The 17,504-nt window shown below is 35.8% G+C and overlaps 1 protein-coding gene across 3 annotated transcripts in view; it reads left to right on the top strand.

The window, feature by feature from the left end:
• URI1 (URI1 prefoldin like chaperone) overlaps positions 1 to 17,504 on the top strand; it is a 164,187-nt gene that overhangs the window by 131,427 nt on the left and 15,256 nt on the right. For 2 of the 3 annotated variants that reach the window (XM_037021547.2, XM_073226491.1), the window contains 2 exons: positions 2,947 to 3,025; positions 4,054 to 4,189. In XM_037021547.2, the coding sequence (XP_036877442.1) occupies positions 2,947 to 3,025; positions 4,054 to 4,189 (215 nt within the window). The remainder of the gene's footprint in view (positions 1 to 2,946; positions 3,026 to 4,053; positions 4,190 to 17,504) is intronic. The other variant, XM_037021548.2, reaches the window with a different exon arrangement.

Genomic DNA, 17,504 nt, shown 5'->3' with positions numbered 1-17,504 from the left:
AAGGAAAGAGAATGATAAATTTTTAAAAATGAGTTTAATGTCCATATTTTCTGCCTATTTCAACTTCATACTTTTAATTGAAAATTAGCAAAACCTTAGTCAGTGATTGTAGTTTTATTTCCCTTTTTAATTTTTTTAAAGCTGTTAATTGGAGTTTCTATCACTTGCTTCTAACAAGCTTTTTTCCCTTATAAAGGTGTTTTGGTTGTTTTTTTTTTTGTCAGTTGCATTTAAGGAGAATATTAAAAATATGGAGTTCCTCTCATATTCCCCCATTTTCTTGGAAAGTCCCCCCATTTGTTAGGAAGTCTCCTTTTTCCAGGTGTAGTTACGAAAGTATTTTAAGCAATTGCCTCTTTTGACTGCATATTTTAATATGTCTATAGTGTCCAAAAAGTTACATCTTTCTAAGTAGTAAAATAGAAAAAAATCTGTTCAATTTTGGTGCAAATAATGATCTCCTATTTAACTTGTGTAACACAATAGTTCTTAGAATCATTTTTGTATTTTCTGCTGCATGGGCTTTGTGATCTCTAATGAGATTATTTAAGCCCTAAGTATTAGAGAGACTGTCAATAACTGGCCAAACGCTTGATCCTGGGTATTTACACTAGTGAGGCCTTTAGATAGAGGGTTCCTCAAGTCATAATTTCTCCTAGAGACACTGCTCTCCTGCTTGCCTCTCTTCAGAAAGGACTTCAGCACGGGCTGCATTTCAAATTATCTTTTCCTTTAAAAAAAAAATTCTTTTTTTTAGTTTAGAAATAGCAAATCCAGTCTTAAACTGTTCTCCAAGATGTCCTCATTTTTGTTCTTGAGAAAATTATTGATAAGTTTAAAACTGAACATGCTTGATTTGGAATACTGACGTTGATCTCTTGTATTATCTTTGGTCGAATCTACTGTTCTTTTGATATATAAAAGAGCTGTCTTGTTAGGAAGTCTCCTTTTTCCAGGTGTAGTTACCAAAGTAAGACATACTGAGAATGCTAACTTTAGTACTAGTTTTTTAACAATCTTAGGAACATTCAGACATTTATGCTAATGTGTAGTCCTTGAATATTTGCAAAATTACTTATGTAAAACACAGAAACTGTTAGTGTTCTGTAGATTTAATAGTATTTACTATGTGCAGGAATTGTACTAAATCAGATCTTTGTAGACAGTATCCCATTTATTGCGCACACCAACCCTGTCTCCAAAGTCCTCTGAATGGTTACATTTAGCTACACTGTCTTTCAGTGAGATAGGCTGTTAATACCAAATTGAATGAATTTAACCTAGTGGAATCTTACCTTGGTAATACTTTCTCTTGAAAATTTTAGAATTGGTATTTTTTGATGCGTCATGGAAGTTGTTCAATGCTAGGCAGAGTGTTAAACCTTTTATGTTTCATTCTCTTGAACCTGTGAGATAGTTAGGCATTATTTCCAGTTTTACCATTCAAAATACTAAGGCTAGGGTTAATTAATGTATGTTAAGTGGTGGAGCTGGGATTCACCTTCTAGTCTGACTACAAAGCCATCTTTCTTTCTGGTGTGTAGCCCCGTGCATAAAGTTCTTTTTTTTTACTATTTTATTCATACTGAAATTTATCGAGAAGGATGATTTTGGGTCTTAAATACATTTTAAGTTTATAAAAAGTGATTTGGGGGAAAATTTTTTTTTAAAAAGCTGTTGAACACTAGAAATTGAAAAGGCTTGTTTGAAAGAATAGAGATTAGAAGATCTATGTTAAATTCATTGCTTACCTCTCCTTGATAGAGGAGATCTGGTTTCCATCTTCCTTCTACTTTCTCATTTGTAAGAGGATGATGTTGATAAGTGACATTTACTGCAGGAATAGTTTTACGATGGGTAACATAATGTGTATGTGAAATTTCTTGATATTCTTAAAGACTAAATGAGATAATTTAGGTAAGGATAAGGGGTAAACTGAAACCAATTGCATGACTTTATAAGGCAATCATTTTTATTATCTGGAGAGCGATTATCTGTGTTGCAGTTTATCCTGATTTCAATTTGACAATATCTACATGTTCTTTTAAGTTACTTGCTGAACTGGTGAGATTTTGTTCTTGTTTTATTAAATTGACAACACCCTTCTGCTTTAAAAAATTTCAGTGCTCTGGTTTTGCCTGCAGCTTATACACCCCAGCTGGGAACCCTTAGAGAACCTGATCTCCAGAGGTTTGTAAACAGCCATGTTAGTGTAGGGCTATTCATTTCCAGCAGGTGTAAGAAGCGGGTAGGGTTCATAGAGTGGAAACATATAAACATCTCTGCTTCTGCAGATTACATTTTTTGGTTGTTTGGAATTAATTTATTAGGTAGCTGTTTTGATATAACATGAAGCAGACTCCAAAGACAGATCAAATGCTTTTTGTATTGCCTCTACTTAATTTCTTTAGTCCCTGGTTTATTCTCTCTCACCTTAATCACATTAGTATAAATAACTGAAGGGTTGATGATTACATTTTTCAGCCTGAAGTTTTCTGAGGACTGAAGCATCTGCTCAGATTTCTGTTCATTATTTCTACTTCACAGCTAGTGTTTATTCACTCAAAAGCTTTATTAAATTTCTTCTTTCTTCATCTTGAGTCCCTGTTTCCCTCCAAACATCAGGCCCATCTTCACCATCTCCCTTAATTTCTGAATTTTATTTAGTTCAGATGATCTCTTCTGTCTTAGAAACTAATTCTCAAGGTGTGAGAGTTCTAATTCTGAAAGCCAAAAACCCTGAGAGTCTTAGTTCTTTGATAAATGTATGGTGGAATGAATAAGGCCATTGCTAAATTTTGTAAAAATGAGTTTAAAATAAAAAAATACTTTAATATTTAAATTGCTTAAATTAGGTTTTTGGTTAGCTTGTCTTACTATACATAGCCACTGGAAGAATTGTTAAGTTTTGTTTTCATTTAGTATTTGGTATTTTCTTGTCAACAGGAAGAAGGTAGATAATGACTATAATGCCCTTCAAGAAAGACTCAGTACCTTGCCTGATAAGTTGTCCTATAATATCATGGTATGTTTGGTGTGTTTCTTTAAAGTAGTATGTGTGTTGTTTCTTGTAAAGATACTATGCAAAGTACAATGATGTGTCCTTATTGTATGTGTATTGATTCACAAATCAGCAAGCTGATGGACTGTATCGGAGGTAACTATCAGAGCAAATGTTTGTTTTATTTGGTTTGTTTTATTTTATAATAATACACTAATCATAGTAATAGTTGATATTTACTTGTTTTCCTTTTTCCAGATTTATATTATCACATTATGACATAAATGGCATAAATGTTAGCACAAAATTTGACATATTTGGTATGCAAATTTACTGTTAGAAAACTGTAATTAAGACAGAAATATGGCATTTAGTTGATCCCTGTTAGCCAGAGTAGGAATAGGCCATAATGTTGTATAATTCACAGAATTAAACCCTAGAACATTGATTTGTATATAAAAATACTGCTAATTTTGTTTGAATGATCTTCTTATCGACATAGTGTGATGTATTTGTGTGCCCTGGATTAGATTCTTTCATACAAGAGTATTTTTTTTCGTGAAGACTTTGTTCTTAATTACACTAGCCCAAGTATTCTGTAAGTTTTGTGGACTCATTAAAGCTGTTTGTTGATTTCTGCTGTGTAAAAATGGCTATTTTATTAGAAATACTTTCCATTTTTTAAATCAAAGGTATTCTTTGTTAATACTTCTTCCCTACCTTGCTTTCATTTAAATTTATGAATGAACAAAGTATAAACATCCAGAGATTCTAAAATCTTTGAAAACTGTATGTAAATGTGCTGATTTTCTTCTCCTGTTTTAATGTTGATTTAGTAACAAAACAATTGTCTATAGGTTTTCTAGTAAAACTTTAATATAATGTTAGATTTCTGTGAATTTGATGTTTTATTTTTCTTAGTATATAGATAAAAGACTTCAACACAGAGCTTTTAATTCTAAGTGTTTCACAAAACATTTTTTAGTGTTTAAATTTTTTTCCTTCCTCTCTCCTCCTTCCTCTCCTTTTATCTCTCTTTTTTTAAACAATAGGTACCATTTGGCCCCTTTGCCTTCATGCCAGGAAAACTTGTCCATACTAACGAAGTCACTGTTTTACTTGGGGACAATTGGTTTGCAAAGTGCTCAGCAAAGCAGGCTGTGGGCTTAGTGGAGCATCGGAAAGAACGTATGTACCAATTACAGATAATGGCTGTTTGTTACTAAAAGTTATCTTCCATAATTTATTAGTTCAGGCTTTTTGTGATTCTGTTGAAATTTAGGTAATTTAAGTAGAACCAACATTTCAGAATGTGAGTTGGTGAATGGAGTATCTGGGTTGGAAGTACCACCCATATTGGCATGTTTTCAGAAATAACAAAATGTAAAAGTCATTACATATAATGTTGGGAATACATAAGAATTAGAATTATTTCATATTTTATAATTGGTTTGTTTTCAGTGCTTTCATAGACTTGCTCTTGCTTTTTTATTTATTTGTTTGTTTATTTTTGGTATCATTAATCTACAATTACATGAAAGACATTATGTTTACTAGGCTCCCCCCTTCACCAAGTCCCCCCCATGACTTGCTTTTGCTTTTGATAACGTTAGTACACAGAAGAAATTTATTTTCTACTTATTTGAACTAAGAGAAATACCTATTTGCAAAAGTAGAAACAGTTCTTAAGCATGTGTTGTGGTTTGGAAGAAGTCATAATTTTCATCTAATAAGGCTAGGTGTGGAGGGGTGCTACCTAAAATGATTCCCTTATAGTTGCTAACTAGTTTCAGGGTTCACCCTCACTTTAGTGAGGTGGTTCTTTAAGTTGTGTTTATCTAGGATATCGTTTGTTGGCGTATACATATCTACACATATACTGTGCAGTTGGATGGATTGGCTTGGGTTTTAACTTGGGTTCATTTTAAAACTCAGCTTACTTAATATCTAATATATATTCTTATTTCTATCATTGCATACTTAAATTGATAGTATACTATCACCCCTCCCTTTTCAACCTTCTAGTTAAATGTATGTTTGAGATTTTCTTTTGGTATCCTGTATAAATGAAGTCATATAGATAGAAAACAACTGAGTTTTCTAAATTTGAAATTTCACCAATATATATGAGTGGGTACTAGTTGGAGAACTCATTTGCTCACTGAAAATCTGGGATCTGTATTTGGAGAGACTAATTGCAAATCAACTCCTCTAAGTTTGTCTTTTGTGATACTACATTAAAATAGAGGAAAGAGAATGGGCATAATCTTTTCGTAAAGGCTTTTCTTAATGAGGAAGTCTATTTACTGGAGTAGCTCTGCTGATAGAAATCAGTTTGTAATCTTGGAGTTTGTTCACTTTCATTATATGGGTATTTCTGTAAAGAAAGTTTTAGAATCAATTATGACAATATAAAATGGGAGGATACTTTTAATAGAAGGGAATACAGCTCTAGAACAGAAAAGTGTATTTTGGTAGAGCACTTTCCAATGTTAAATATGTTTTGGGAAATGACCATTTTTGATATCTAAAATGATTTTCAGAATACTTACATATAAATTGTTTGAGAACCTATTGCGATAGATTCTAAAAAGTTGTTTTATTAGCACAGTTTCATAATAACTTATAACTGAAGAAAATGTTTAGACATTTTGCTGTATTTAATATTTATCAAGAAAAAGCTTTTTCTTAAGGCAGAAGAACAGTCAAACCTTAAACAGTTACATATACAGTCATCTACCTTAACAGTTGACAGGGTAATGAGGGGAGGTGGAGGGAGATTATTGCATGTTAAAATATACGACAAAATGGATTTAACACAACAATAACAATAAAAGGTTTTAGAGGACATGGCTCTGAGGAAGATTTCTTTAGAGTTCCCTACCTTTGTGTTCACATCTTTCTTGCTTTTTTGCTATTTAATACAAATATGACCTGCTTTTAAAAGTCATTTTTAATTTATCATCTGATAATTTTAAATTATCAGAGTGCAGTTGACTTTTTATTTGTTCTACTATTCTAGGAGTTATAGCACATGTAAAGATTTGTTTAACCAGTGTCATAATCAGTCCACAGGGTACACAGGATAAACCACAGTCAGGACACAGGATCTCACCAAAAACTTGCTCATGCTTCCTTTTTGCACCCTACCTGTACCCCTAAAATCTGACAGCCACTGATCTGTCTCTCAGTATTGATTTTGCCTTTTCCAGAATATCATATAAATTGAATCATGTACTTTGTAATCTGTTGAGACTGCTTTCACTTAACAAAATGCCACATCCAAGTTGTTCCGTGTGTTGGAAATTCATTCCTTTTTTTTTTATCGTTACATGTTTTTTCTTAACTTTTTGTTTATTTTGTTATCATTAATCTACAATTACATGAAGAACATTATGTTTACTAGGCTCTCCCCTACCCCAAGTCCCCCCAACAAACCCCATTCCAGTCACTGTCCATCAGCAAAGCAAGATGTTGTAGAATCACCACTTGTCTTCTCTGTGTTGCATAGCCCACCCCTTTCCCCCAACCCCCACATGATACATGCTAATCATAATACCCCCTTTCTTCTTCCCTGCCCTTATCCCTCTCTACCCTCCCATTCTCCTCAGTCTCTTTCCCTCTGTTAACTGTTAGTCCATTCTTGGGTTCTGTAATTCTGCTGCCGTTTTGTTCCTTCAGTTTTTCCATTGTTCTTATACTCCACAGATGAGTGATATCATTTGGTATTTGTCTTTCTCTGCCTTGCTTTTTTCACTGAGCATAATACCCTCTAGCTCCATTCATGTTGTTGCAAATTGTAGAATTTGTTTTCTTCTTATGGCTGAATAATATTCCATTGTGTATATGTACCACATTTTCTTTATCCATTCATCTATTGATGGACACTTAGGTTGCTTCCATTTATTGGCTATTGTAAATAGTGCAGCGATAAACATAGGGGTACATATGCCTTCTTCAAACTGGAGTGCTGCATTCTTAGGGTAAATTCCTAGAAGTGGAATTCCTGGGTCTATTTTGAGCTTTTTGAGGAACCTCCATACTGCTTTCCACAATGGTTGAACTAATTTACATTCCCACCAGCAGTGTAGGAGGGTTCCTCTTTCTCCACAACCTCGCCAACATTTGTTGTTGTTTGTCTTTTGGATGGTAGCCGTCCTTACTGGTGTGAGGTGATATCTCATTGTGGTTTTAATTTGCATTTCTCTGATAACTAGTGATGTGGATCTTTTCATGTGTCTGTTGGCCATCTGAATTTCTTCTTTGGAGAACTGTTCAGCTCCTCTGCCCATTTTTTAATTGGATTATTTGCTTTTTCTTTGTTGAGGTGCATGAGCTCTTTATATATTTTGGATGTCAAGCCTTTATCGAATCTGTCATTTATGAATATATTCTCCCATACTGTAGGGTACCTTTTTGTTCTATTGATGGTGTCCTTTGCTGTACAGAGAAGCTTTTCAGCTTGATATAGTCCCACTTGTTCATTTTTGCTTTTGTTTCCCTTGCCCGGGGAGATATGTTCATGAAGAAGTTGCTCATGTTTATGTCCAAGAGATTTTTGCCTATGTTTTTTTCTAAGAGTTTTATGGTTTCATGACTTGCATTCAGGTCTTTGATCCATTTTGAATTTACTTTTGTGTATGGGGTAAGACAGTGATCCAGTTTCATTCTCTTACATGTAGCTGTCCAGTTTTGCCAGCACCATCTGTTGAAGAGACTGTCATTTCCCCATTGTATGTCCATGGCTCCTTTATCATATATTAATTGGCCCTATATGTTTGGGTTAATGTCTGGAGTCTCTAATCTGTTCCACTGGTCTGTGGCTCTGTTCTTGTGCCAGTACCAAATTGTCTTGATTACTATGGCTTTGTAGTAGAGCTTGAAGTTGGGGAGTGAGATCCCCCCTCCACCACTTTATTCTTCTTTCTCAGGATTGCTCTGGCTATTCGGGGTCTTTGGTGTTTTCATATGAATTTTTGAACTATTTGTTCCAGTTCATTGAAGAATGTTGTTGGTAATTTGATAGGGATTGCATCAAATCTGTATATTACTTTGGGCAGGATGGCCATTCTGACTATATTAATTCTTCGTAGCTAAGAGCATGGGATGAGTTTCCATTTGTTACTGTCCTCTTTAATTTCTCTTAAGAGTGTCTTGTAGTTTTCAGGGTATAGGTCTTTCACTTCTTTGGTTAGGTTTATTCCTAGGTATTTTATTCTTTTTGATGCAATTGTGAATGGAATTGTTTTCCTGATTTCTCTTTCTATTGGTTCATTGTTAGTGTATAGGAAAGCTACAGATCTCTGTGTGTTAATTTTGTATCCTGCAACTTTGCTGTATTCTGATATCAGTTCTAGTAGTTTTGGAGTGGAGTCTTCAGGGTTTTTTATGTACAATATCATGTCATCTGCAAATAGTGACAGTTTAACTTCTTTACCAATCTGGATTCCTTGTATTTCTTTGTTGTGTCTAATTGCCATGGCTAGGACCTCCAGTACTATGTTAAATAACAGTGGGGAGAGTGGGCATCCCTGTCTTGTTCCCGATCTCAGAGGAAAAGCTTTCAGCTTCTCGCAGTTCAGTATGATGTTGGCTGTGGGTTTATCATATATGGCCTTTATTATGTTGAGGTACTTGCCCTCTATACCCATTTTGCTGAGAGTTTTTATCATGAATGAATGTTGAATTTTGTCGAATGCTTTTTCAGCATCTATGGAGATGATCATGTGGTTTTTATTCTTCTTTTTGTTGATGTGGTGGATGATGTTGATGGATTTTTGAATGTTGTACCACCCTTGCATCCCTGGAGTGAATCCCACTTGGTCGTGGTGTGTGATCCTTTTGATATATTTTTGAATTTGGTTTGGTAATATTTTATTGAGTATTTTTGCATCTATGTTCATCCAGGGGTATTGGTTTGTAATTTTCTTTTTTGGAGTGGTCTTTGCCTGGTTTTGGTATTAGGGTGATGTTGGCTTCATAGAATGAGTTTGGGAGTATTCCCTCTTCTAATTTTTGGAAAACTTTAAGGAGAATGGGTGTTATATCTTCTCTGTATGTCTGATAAAATTCTTAGGTAAATCCACCTGGCCTGGGGTTTTTTTCTTGAGTAGTTTTTTGATTACCTCTTCAATTTCTTTGCTGGTAATTGGTTTATTTAGATTTTGTGTTTCTTCCTTGGTCAGTCTTGGAAGGTTATATTTTTCTAGGAAGTTTGTCCATTTCTTCTAGGCTTTCCAGCTTCATAGCATATAGGTTTTCATAGTAGTCTCTAATAATTCTTTGTGTTTCTATTGGGTCCGTTGTGATGTTTCCTTTCTCGTTTCTGATTCTGTTGATGTGTGTTGATTCTCTTTTTCTCTTAATAAGTCTGGCTAGAGGCTTATCTATTTTGTTTATTTTCTCAGAGAACCAGCTCTTGGTTTCATTGATTTTTTTCTATTGTTTTATTCTCAATTTTATTTATTTCTTCTCTGATCTTTATTATGTCCCTCCTTCTGCTGACTTTAGGCCTCATTTGTTCTTCTTTTTCCAATTTTGATAATTGTGATCTTAGACTATTCATTTGGGTTTATTCTTCCTTCTTTAAATATGCCTGGATTTCTATATACTTTCCTCTTAAGACTGCTTTTGCTGCATCCCATAGAAGTTGGGGCTTTGTGTTGTTGTTGTCATTTATTTCCATATATTGCTGGATCTCAATTTTAATTTGGTCATTGATCCATTGACTATTTAGAAGCGTGTTGTTAAGCCTCCATGTTTTTGTGAGCCTTTTTGCTTTCTTTGTACAATTTATTTCTAGTTTTATACCTTTGTGGTCTGAAAAGTTGGTTGGCAGAATTTCAATGTTTTTGAATTTACTGAGGCTCTTTTTGTGGCCTAGTATGTGGTCTATTCTGGAGAATGTTCCATGTGCACTTGAGAAGAATGTGTATCCTGTTGCTTTTGGGTGTAGAGTTCTGTAGATGTCTATTAGGTCCATCTGTTCTAGTGTGTTGTTCAGTGCCTCTGTGTCCTTACTTATTTTCTGTCTGGTGGATCTGTCCTTTGGAGTGAATGGTGTGTTGAAGTCTCCTAAAATGAATGCATTGCATTCTGTTTCCTCCTTTAGTTCTGTTAGTATTTGTTTCACATATGCTGGTGCTCCTGTGTTGGGTGCATATATATTTATAATGGTTATATCCTCATATTGGACTGAGCCCTTTATCATTATGTAGTGTCCTTCTTTATCTCTTGTTACTTTCTTTGTTTTGAAGTCTATTTTGTCTGATATTGGTACTGCAACCCCTGCTTTCTTCTAATTGTTGTTTGCCTGAAATATGATTTTCCATCCCTTGACTTTTAGTCTGTGCATGTCTTTGGGTTTGAGGTGAGTTTCTTGTAAGCAGCCTATAGATGGGTCTTGCTTTTTTATCCATTCTATTACTCTGTGTCTTTTGATTGGTGCATTAAGTCCATTTACATTTAGGGTGACTATTGAGAGATAAGTACTTATTGCCATTGCAGGCTTTAAATTCGTGGTTACCAAAGGTTCAAGGTTAGCCTCTTTAGTGTCTTACTGCCTAACTTAGCTCGCTTATTGAGCTGTTATATACACTGTCTGGAGGTTCTTTTCTTCTCTCCCTTCTTATTCCTCCTCCTCCATTCTTCATATGTTGTGTGTTTTGTTCTGTGCTCTTTTTAGGGGTGCTCCCATCTAGAGCAGTCCCTGTAGGATGCCCTGTAGAGGTGGTTTGTGGGAAGCAAATTCCCTCACTTTTGCTTGTCTGGGAATTGTTTAATCCCGCCATCATATTTAAATGATAGTTGTGCTGGATACAGTATCCTTGGTTCAAGGCCCTTCTGTTTCATTGCATTAAATATATCATGCCATTCTCTTCTGGCCTGTAGGGTTTCTGTCAAGAAGTCTGATGTTATGCTGATGGGTTTTCCTTTGTAAGTGATCTTTTTCTCTCTAGCTGCCTTTAAAACTCCTTGTCCTTGATCCTTGCCATTTTAATTATTATGTGTCTTGGTGTTGTCCTCCTTGGGTCCTTTCTGTTGGGGGTTCTGTGTATTTCTGTGGTCTGTTCAATTATTTCCTCCCCCAGTTTGGGGAAGTTTTCAGCAATTATTTCTTCAAAGAGATTTTCTATCCCTTTTCCTCTCTCTTCTTCTTCTGGTACCCCAATAATACGGATATTGTTCCTTTTGGATTGGTCACATAGTTCTCTTAGTATTGTTTCGTTCCTGGAGATCCTTTTGTCTCTATGTCAGCTTCTATACGTTCCTGTTCTCTGGTTTCTATTCCTTCAGTGGCCTCTTGCATCTTATCCATTCTACTTATAAATCCTTCCAGGGTTTGTTTCACTTCTTTGATCTCCTTCCTGACATCTGTGATCTCCCTCCAGACTTCATCCCATTGCTCTTGCATTTTTCTCTGCATCTCCGTCAGCATGTTCATGATTTTTATTTTGAATTCTTTTTCAGGAAGACTGGTTAGATCTGTCTCCTCAGGTGTTGACTCTGTGATCTTTGTCTGCCTGTAGTTTTGCCTTTTCATGGTGATAGAGATAGTTTGCAGAGCTGGGTGACGGCTGGAAGAGCTTTCCTTCTTGTTGGTTTGTGGCCTTCCTCTCCTGGGAGAATAGCGACCTCTAGTGGCTTGTGCTTGGCAGCTGTGCACAGACAGGGCTTCTGCTTCCTGCCCGGCTACTATGGAGTTTATCTCTGCTGTAGTTCTGAGCGTGGCCTGGCTTGGGCTGCTGCTCCAAAATGGTGGAGCCCTGTTGGAAGGGGAGTGGCCGGGAGGCTATTTATCTCTGTAAGGGGCCTCCATGCTCCCTGCTGCCCAGGGGGTTAGAGTGCCCAGAGATCCCTAGATTCCCTGCCTCTGGACTAAGTGTCCTGCCCTGCTCCTTTAAGACTTCCAAAAAGCACTCTCCAAACCAAAACAACAACAGCAACCAAAATAAATGAATGAATGAATGAATGAATAATTTTTAAAAAAAGATAGATGCACAACTTTCTTTGTCCTCAGGCGCCGGTCTCAGGCACCCGCTCACCGGTCTTGCTGCCCTGTTTCCCTAGTATTGGGGTCCCTGTCCCTTTAAGACTTCCGAAAACCACTCACCAGAAAAAAAAAAAGGAAAAAAAAATGCCCGCTCCCGTTTCTTTGTTCTCCGGCGTTGGCCTCAGGTACCCGCTCACCGGTCCTGCCACCCTGTTTACCTAGTATCCAGGACCCGGCGCATGCACTGTGTCTGTGCTCTGGTCCAGATGGCTGGGGCTGGGTGTTCAGCAGTCCTGGCCTCCTTCTCCCTCCTGCTCATATCTCTCTCCCCTGGGGGGCTGGGAGCTGTGCGGAGGGGCGCTAGGGACCCGCTGGGCAGGGGTTTGTATCTTACCCCCTTTGTGAGGCGCTGGGTTCTCACAGGTGTGGATGTGGTCTGCATGTTGTCCTGTGTCCTCTGGTCTTTATTTTAGGAAGAGTTGTCTTTGTTATATTTTCATAGATATATGTGGTTTTGGGAGGAGATTTCTGCTACTCTACTCATGCTGCCATCTTGGCTCCACCCCTTGTGTTTTTTTTCTCATGTGAGTATAGCTACTCTAGTTCTCTTTTGGTTAGTATTTGCATGGAGTACCTTTTCCATCCTTTCATTTTCAACTTATTTGTGTCCTTAGATCTAAAGTGAGTCTCTTATTGACAACATATGTTTTTTTCTAATCCATTCTGCCAGTTTATGCCTTCTATTGAGTAGCGCACAGTCCATTTACATTTATAGTAATTACTTATAGGCAGGACTTAATTTTGCCACTTTGTTTTTTGTATGTCTTATATTTTTTGTCATTATCTTCCATTACTGTCTTTCTTTGTGTTTAGCTGATTTTTTATGATAAAATGTTTTGATTCCCTTCTCACTTCCTTTACTGTATTTTTTAGGTATCTGGTTACCATGGAGATTATATACAACATCATAAAGTTATTAATAATTTTATACTGATACCAATTTGACTTCAATCACATATTAAAATCTATACCTGTACAGGTGTCACCCTCCTTTATATTACTGATGTCACAAATTTTATCTTTATACAGCGTGTACCTATTAATGTAGATTTGTAATGATTTACTTTTATGCATTTCTCTTTTACATTTTGTAGCAAACACAAAGTGGAATTACAACCATAGTGAAAATAACACTGGATTTTATTATTGCCTATGTTTATCTTTATTGGAGATATTTTTAATCTTCATATAGTGTTGAGTTATTTCCTAGTGACCTTTCATTTCAACTTGAAGAATTCCTTTTAGCATTTCTTTTAGGGCAGGTCTAATGATAAGGAACTCCTTCAGCATTTGTTTATCTGGAATTTCCTTAATTTCTCCCTCATTTTTGAAGAACAGTTGCTGAATACAGGATTCTCAAATGACATTTTCTCTCAGCACTTTAAATTTTTCAACCCACTACCTTCTGGCATTCAGTGTTTCTGTTGGGAAATTTGTTTATATTCTCATTGAGGATTACTTATATGTGATGGGTTGCTTTCCTCTTGTTTTGAAGATTTTCTCTTTTCAGAAGTTTGATAATGTGTCTTGGTGTTGGTCTCTTTGGGTTTATTCTACTTGGAGTTAGTTGAGCTTTTTAGGTTTGTAGTTGTCTTTTCTCAAATTTAGGAACTTTTGGCTGTTATTTCTTTCAATAATCTCTGCCACTTTCTCCTTTTTTTCCTTCTTAGACTTCTTTAGTGTGTATATTGGCCCACTTGATAGTATCCCATAAATCCCTTAGGCTCAGTTCACTTTTCTTCATTCTTTTTTCTTTCTGCTCCTTAGACTTGATAATTCCAGAGGTTCAGTTTTCAGGTTCACTAATTGTTTCTTCTGCTTGCTCAAACATGGCTATTGAACTCCTCTAGTGAAATTTTCAATTAAGTTATTTTTCTGTTCCAGAATTTCTGTTTGGTTCATTTAAAAAATTTTTATCTCTGTTGGTATTCTCATTTTGTTCCTACATTGGTTTCCTTATTTCCTTTACTTCTTTGTGTGCTTGCCTTTAGGTCTTTGAACACATTGAAAATAGTTATCTTAAAGTCTTTGTCTAATACATCTTATGGTTGTGATTCTTCAGGGCACTTCTGGAGACTGATTTTGGTCCTTTGAATGGGCCACATTTTCCTGTTTATTTTCTTTTTGCCTTTCAATTTTTTGGTGAATATTGGGCACTTAAAAAACTCACCTTCCCTAGTCTTTGCAGACTGGTGAGGAGGACTTTCAGTGATAATCTGGGCTTGCCCTGAGCCTTTTTGTCAGCCCAAGGTGAAAGATTATTATGGTGTGTCATGTGTTTTCTGAGCATGTGTCTTTTCTGGGCCTGTGTATGGATTTTAAGTATCTCGTAAACATGGCTGCTTTTGAATATCTCAATTTCCCAAAGGTTTTCACCTCAGCTTCTCTTTGCAATCTCTGATTGTATGTTATATGGCTCTGCCCCTAATCTCTTTCCTCATGTGTGTCTGTAGCCCCATGCAGCTTTCACGAGCAGTGCTGGCTAATCCCCATGGCTCTTGATCTGGTTTATGTGAGACAAATACCAGTTTCTCAGGCAGCCCTCAGACTAGTTAAAATATTACAAATAAGGTCGGGTCTGTTGTCTCTGGTTCAAGGGATGGAATCGGGATCTGGGCTGCCACCTTCTCCAAACCAAAGCTGCTCCACACTAGGGAAGGTAGGGGAAAAGGTGAGTAAAACACCATGAAATTTCCTGCCATTTTGATTGGTTTTTTCTTGCTGTTTGCTTGATTGCTGTATATGTTCGACTGTTTTCCAGAGCTCTTAAAAGGTGTTTTAGTTAGTGTCTGATTTTGATGTTTTTGTTAGGGGAAACATGGGCTTGAAGCTTTTTAGTCTGTAACTTTGCTCCTTACAGTTGTTTTAAAGGAAAAATTTTTTTTCCTTGGAGCATAGGAAATTTCTGAGCATGTTTGTAGAAAGTGTAGTGGATGATTTAATGATTCAAGAGAAAGAAGAAATGAGACAAGATTCTGAAAGTGATGAGATTAAAATCATAGAAAATATAGTTTTGGAATTATCAATGAAAAAGATAATGAGACCCAGATAGGTTAAGAATATTTGGGTTAGAGAAGTTAAAGATTCAAATCTTCACAGTAATATTGTTAAGTTTGTTTGTTGAGAAGCAGGAGAAATAACAGGCTTGAAAAATGTGTGGTGTATGTATTGTAGAAAATGTGATTTGGCCATCAACAAGGTTTTATGATATCCTGAGGCAATATGTGTGCTCTTGGGTATCTTCAATGAGGCATATCTTATTATTTTGTAACATTTTGTTGCAAAGTGGAAATTTATGATTTTGGGTTTATTTGGTTAATAAACATACATAGCTTTGAAACATCATATACCTTCTTAAAACATAAAACAAGAAAGTAGCAGAGTCCTGCTCAATCCCTCTTGGCTCTCAGTTCCAATAACCTAGAGGTAATTGCTTTCATGCTTTTGGCTAATCTTTTCCTCTCTTCTTTTAATCCATATTTCTCAAGCAATTTGCATATTGTTTTCTTTATGATTTTTACTTTTATGTAATCTCTATTAGCTTCCTATCTATAATTAAAGGGGAGCATTTAGATCATTCTTCTCTGTTCCTACTCCCTCAATCTTTTTAGTACTGTTCCATTGCAATGTTTGTTAAATTAGTGCTCATGCCTAGATATAATTCCATTTCCATTCTTGTGTAGTCTTTCATTGGAAAGGCTTTTTTTGTTTGTTGCATAATGGCATGTATCTATCCTTTATTCAGTCAAAACTTTTCATTTTTTTCTTAGAGACCTCTGTACTGGAGTTCTTTATAGTCTTGCTTCAATGTGGACTGGCTCCCATCTTGAAAAAAGGACAGTGATCTTCCTGGTGTCCTCCTTTATCATAATACCATGTCTTTGCTTCATACCTGTTTCCTGGTTCCTATGACATCTCCTTTCAGGTTTTACTCATTTTGTTGGAGTATAGCCTTTAGTACTTTTCTGGGAACATATGTGGGAGATAAATTTTTAAAAATTTTGCCTATCATTCTGCTTTTTTGTAACTAAATTGTTGAGAATTCTAGGATTGAAACATTTTTTCCCTCAAAATGTGAAGATTTTATTCCTATTACTTTCTGTCTTATGTGTTGCTAACTAAAAAATATGATGCCATTCTCTTTCCTTTCTAGGTAACTTGATTTTTCTCTTTAGAAGCTTCAGGTTATCATCTTTATTCACCCTGATCTGAAATGCCACAGTGATCTACCTTGTGGATATTTATACATTAATTTGCTGGGTATTTTTGGTTCCTTTCAGTGTAGAGATTCTCGTCCTACAGTTCTGGGAAAGTTTTACTTCTTCTTTGAAAATTTCCTTCTGTTCTCTGTATTTTTAACATTTGTATTTTATGTTATAATTTTTGAAATCATGGATTGATTTTGTTTTATTTTTTAAATTTCTGTATATTTTAATTCCTAGGAGCACTGTTTTTGTTTTTGTGTGTTGGTCTTTGAATATTTCTGTGATATATATTATACTGTTCTTGTTTCATGAATACAGTATCTTTTTTTAGGACTTTAGATTTTCCTTTTAACGTTTTCTTCATGCATTGCTTCCGTTTTCTCCATGATCCTTTTTTCCCCATTTTCTCCCTCGCTCCTTCCCTCCTCTTTCTTTCTCTTCTCCCTTCCCTTCCTTTTTTCCTTTTTTTTTTTTTTCTTTCTTTCTGGCATTAATAGTGAAGACTTTCTACAAATATTTGGTAATTATTGGCTACCCATTTGTACTTAAGAGTTAAGCACTGTTAAGAAACTGTGTGTGCTTGAGCACAGTTTGTTGACTAGTAGGCTTTTCTTTGGGTAGTTCAGTGCAAACTGATTTTGTTTCATTAAGTAATCTACAAAAATCAGTTTTTGGTTAATCATTCTATGAAAGAATTTTCTAAACTTTATATAGTATTTATGGTACCAGATTGGCTGTCTCAGGCTTCAGTATGTGTACTGTTTTCACTAAGACATTTCCTGTTCTCTTTATTCTTCACTCCTTATCACAATCCATTCTAGGCTGTGACTCTTTAGTCAAGAAAGGAAAAACCACCTGGCTGTGTTTTGTGAGGATGGGTTATTCTGTTCAAATTTTCATCCAGATCTTTGTTTACCCCTTCATTCAGAAAATTTCCAAGAGTAGAATCTTTTCCAGGTCCTGCAGCCCGAACTTATTTGCTGCAGCTTTCCCCTACTGCAGTTAGTTTTCAACTTTTCTATTGTGTAAAGTCAGTTACCCCTTAGCCAGCTTCCAAAACTTGGTTGACATCCCTTGTCTTCTATATTCCTTTTCTCCTTTCCTGAAAAAGAAGTTCTTGGTTGGCATTTTAATGAAGAATGGGGAAAAAGTAAATATTAAATATGATCTCTGTGTTAAAGCAGAAGTACAAACCTTTGAACTTTAAGGAGAGATCTTGTATCGAGGTTTATGAACGTTTCCACCA

The sequence above is a fragment of the Manis javanica genome, chromosome 17, assembly GCF_040802235.1.
Source record: "Manis javanica isolate MJ-LG chromosome 17, MJ_LKY, whole genome shotgun sequence".
Taxonomy (NCBI): domain Eukaryota; kingdom Metazoa; phylum Chordata; class Mammalia; order Pholidota; family Manidae; genus Manis; species Manis javanica.
This window is presented reverse-complemented; position numbering and strand designations above follow the sequence as displayed.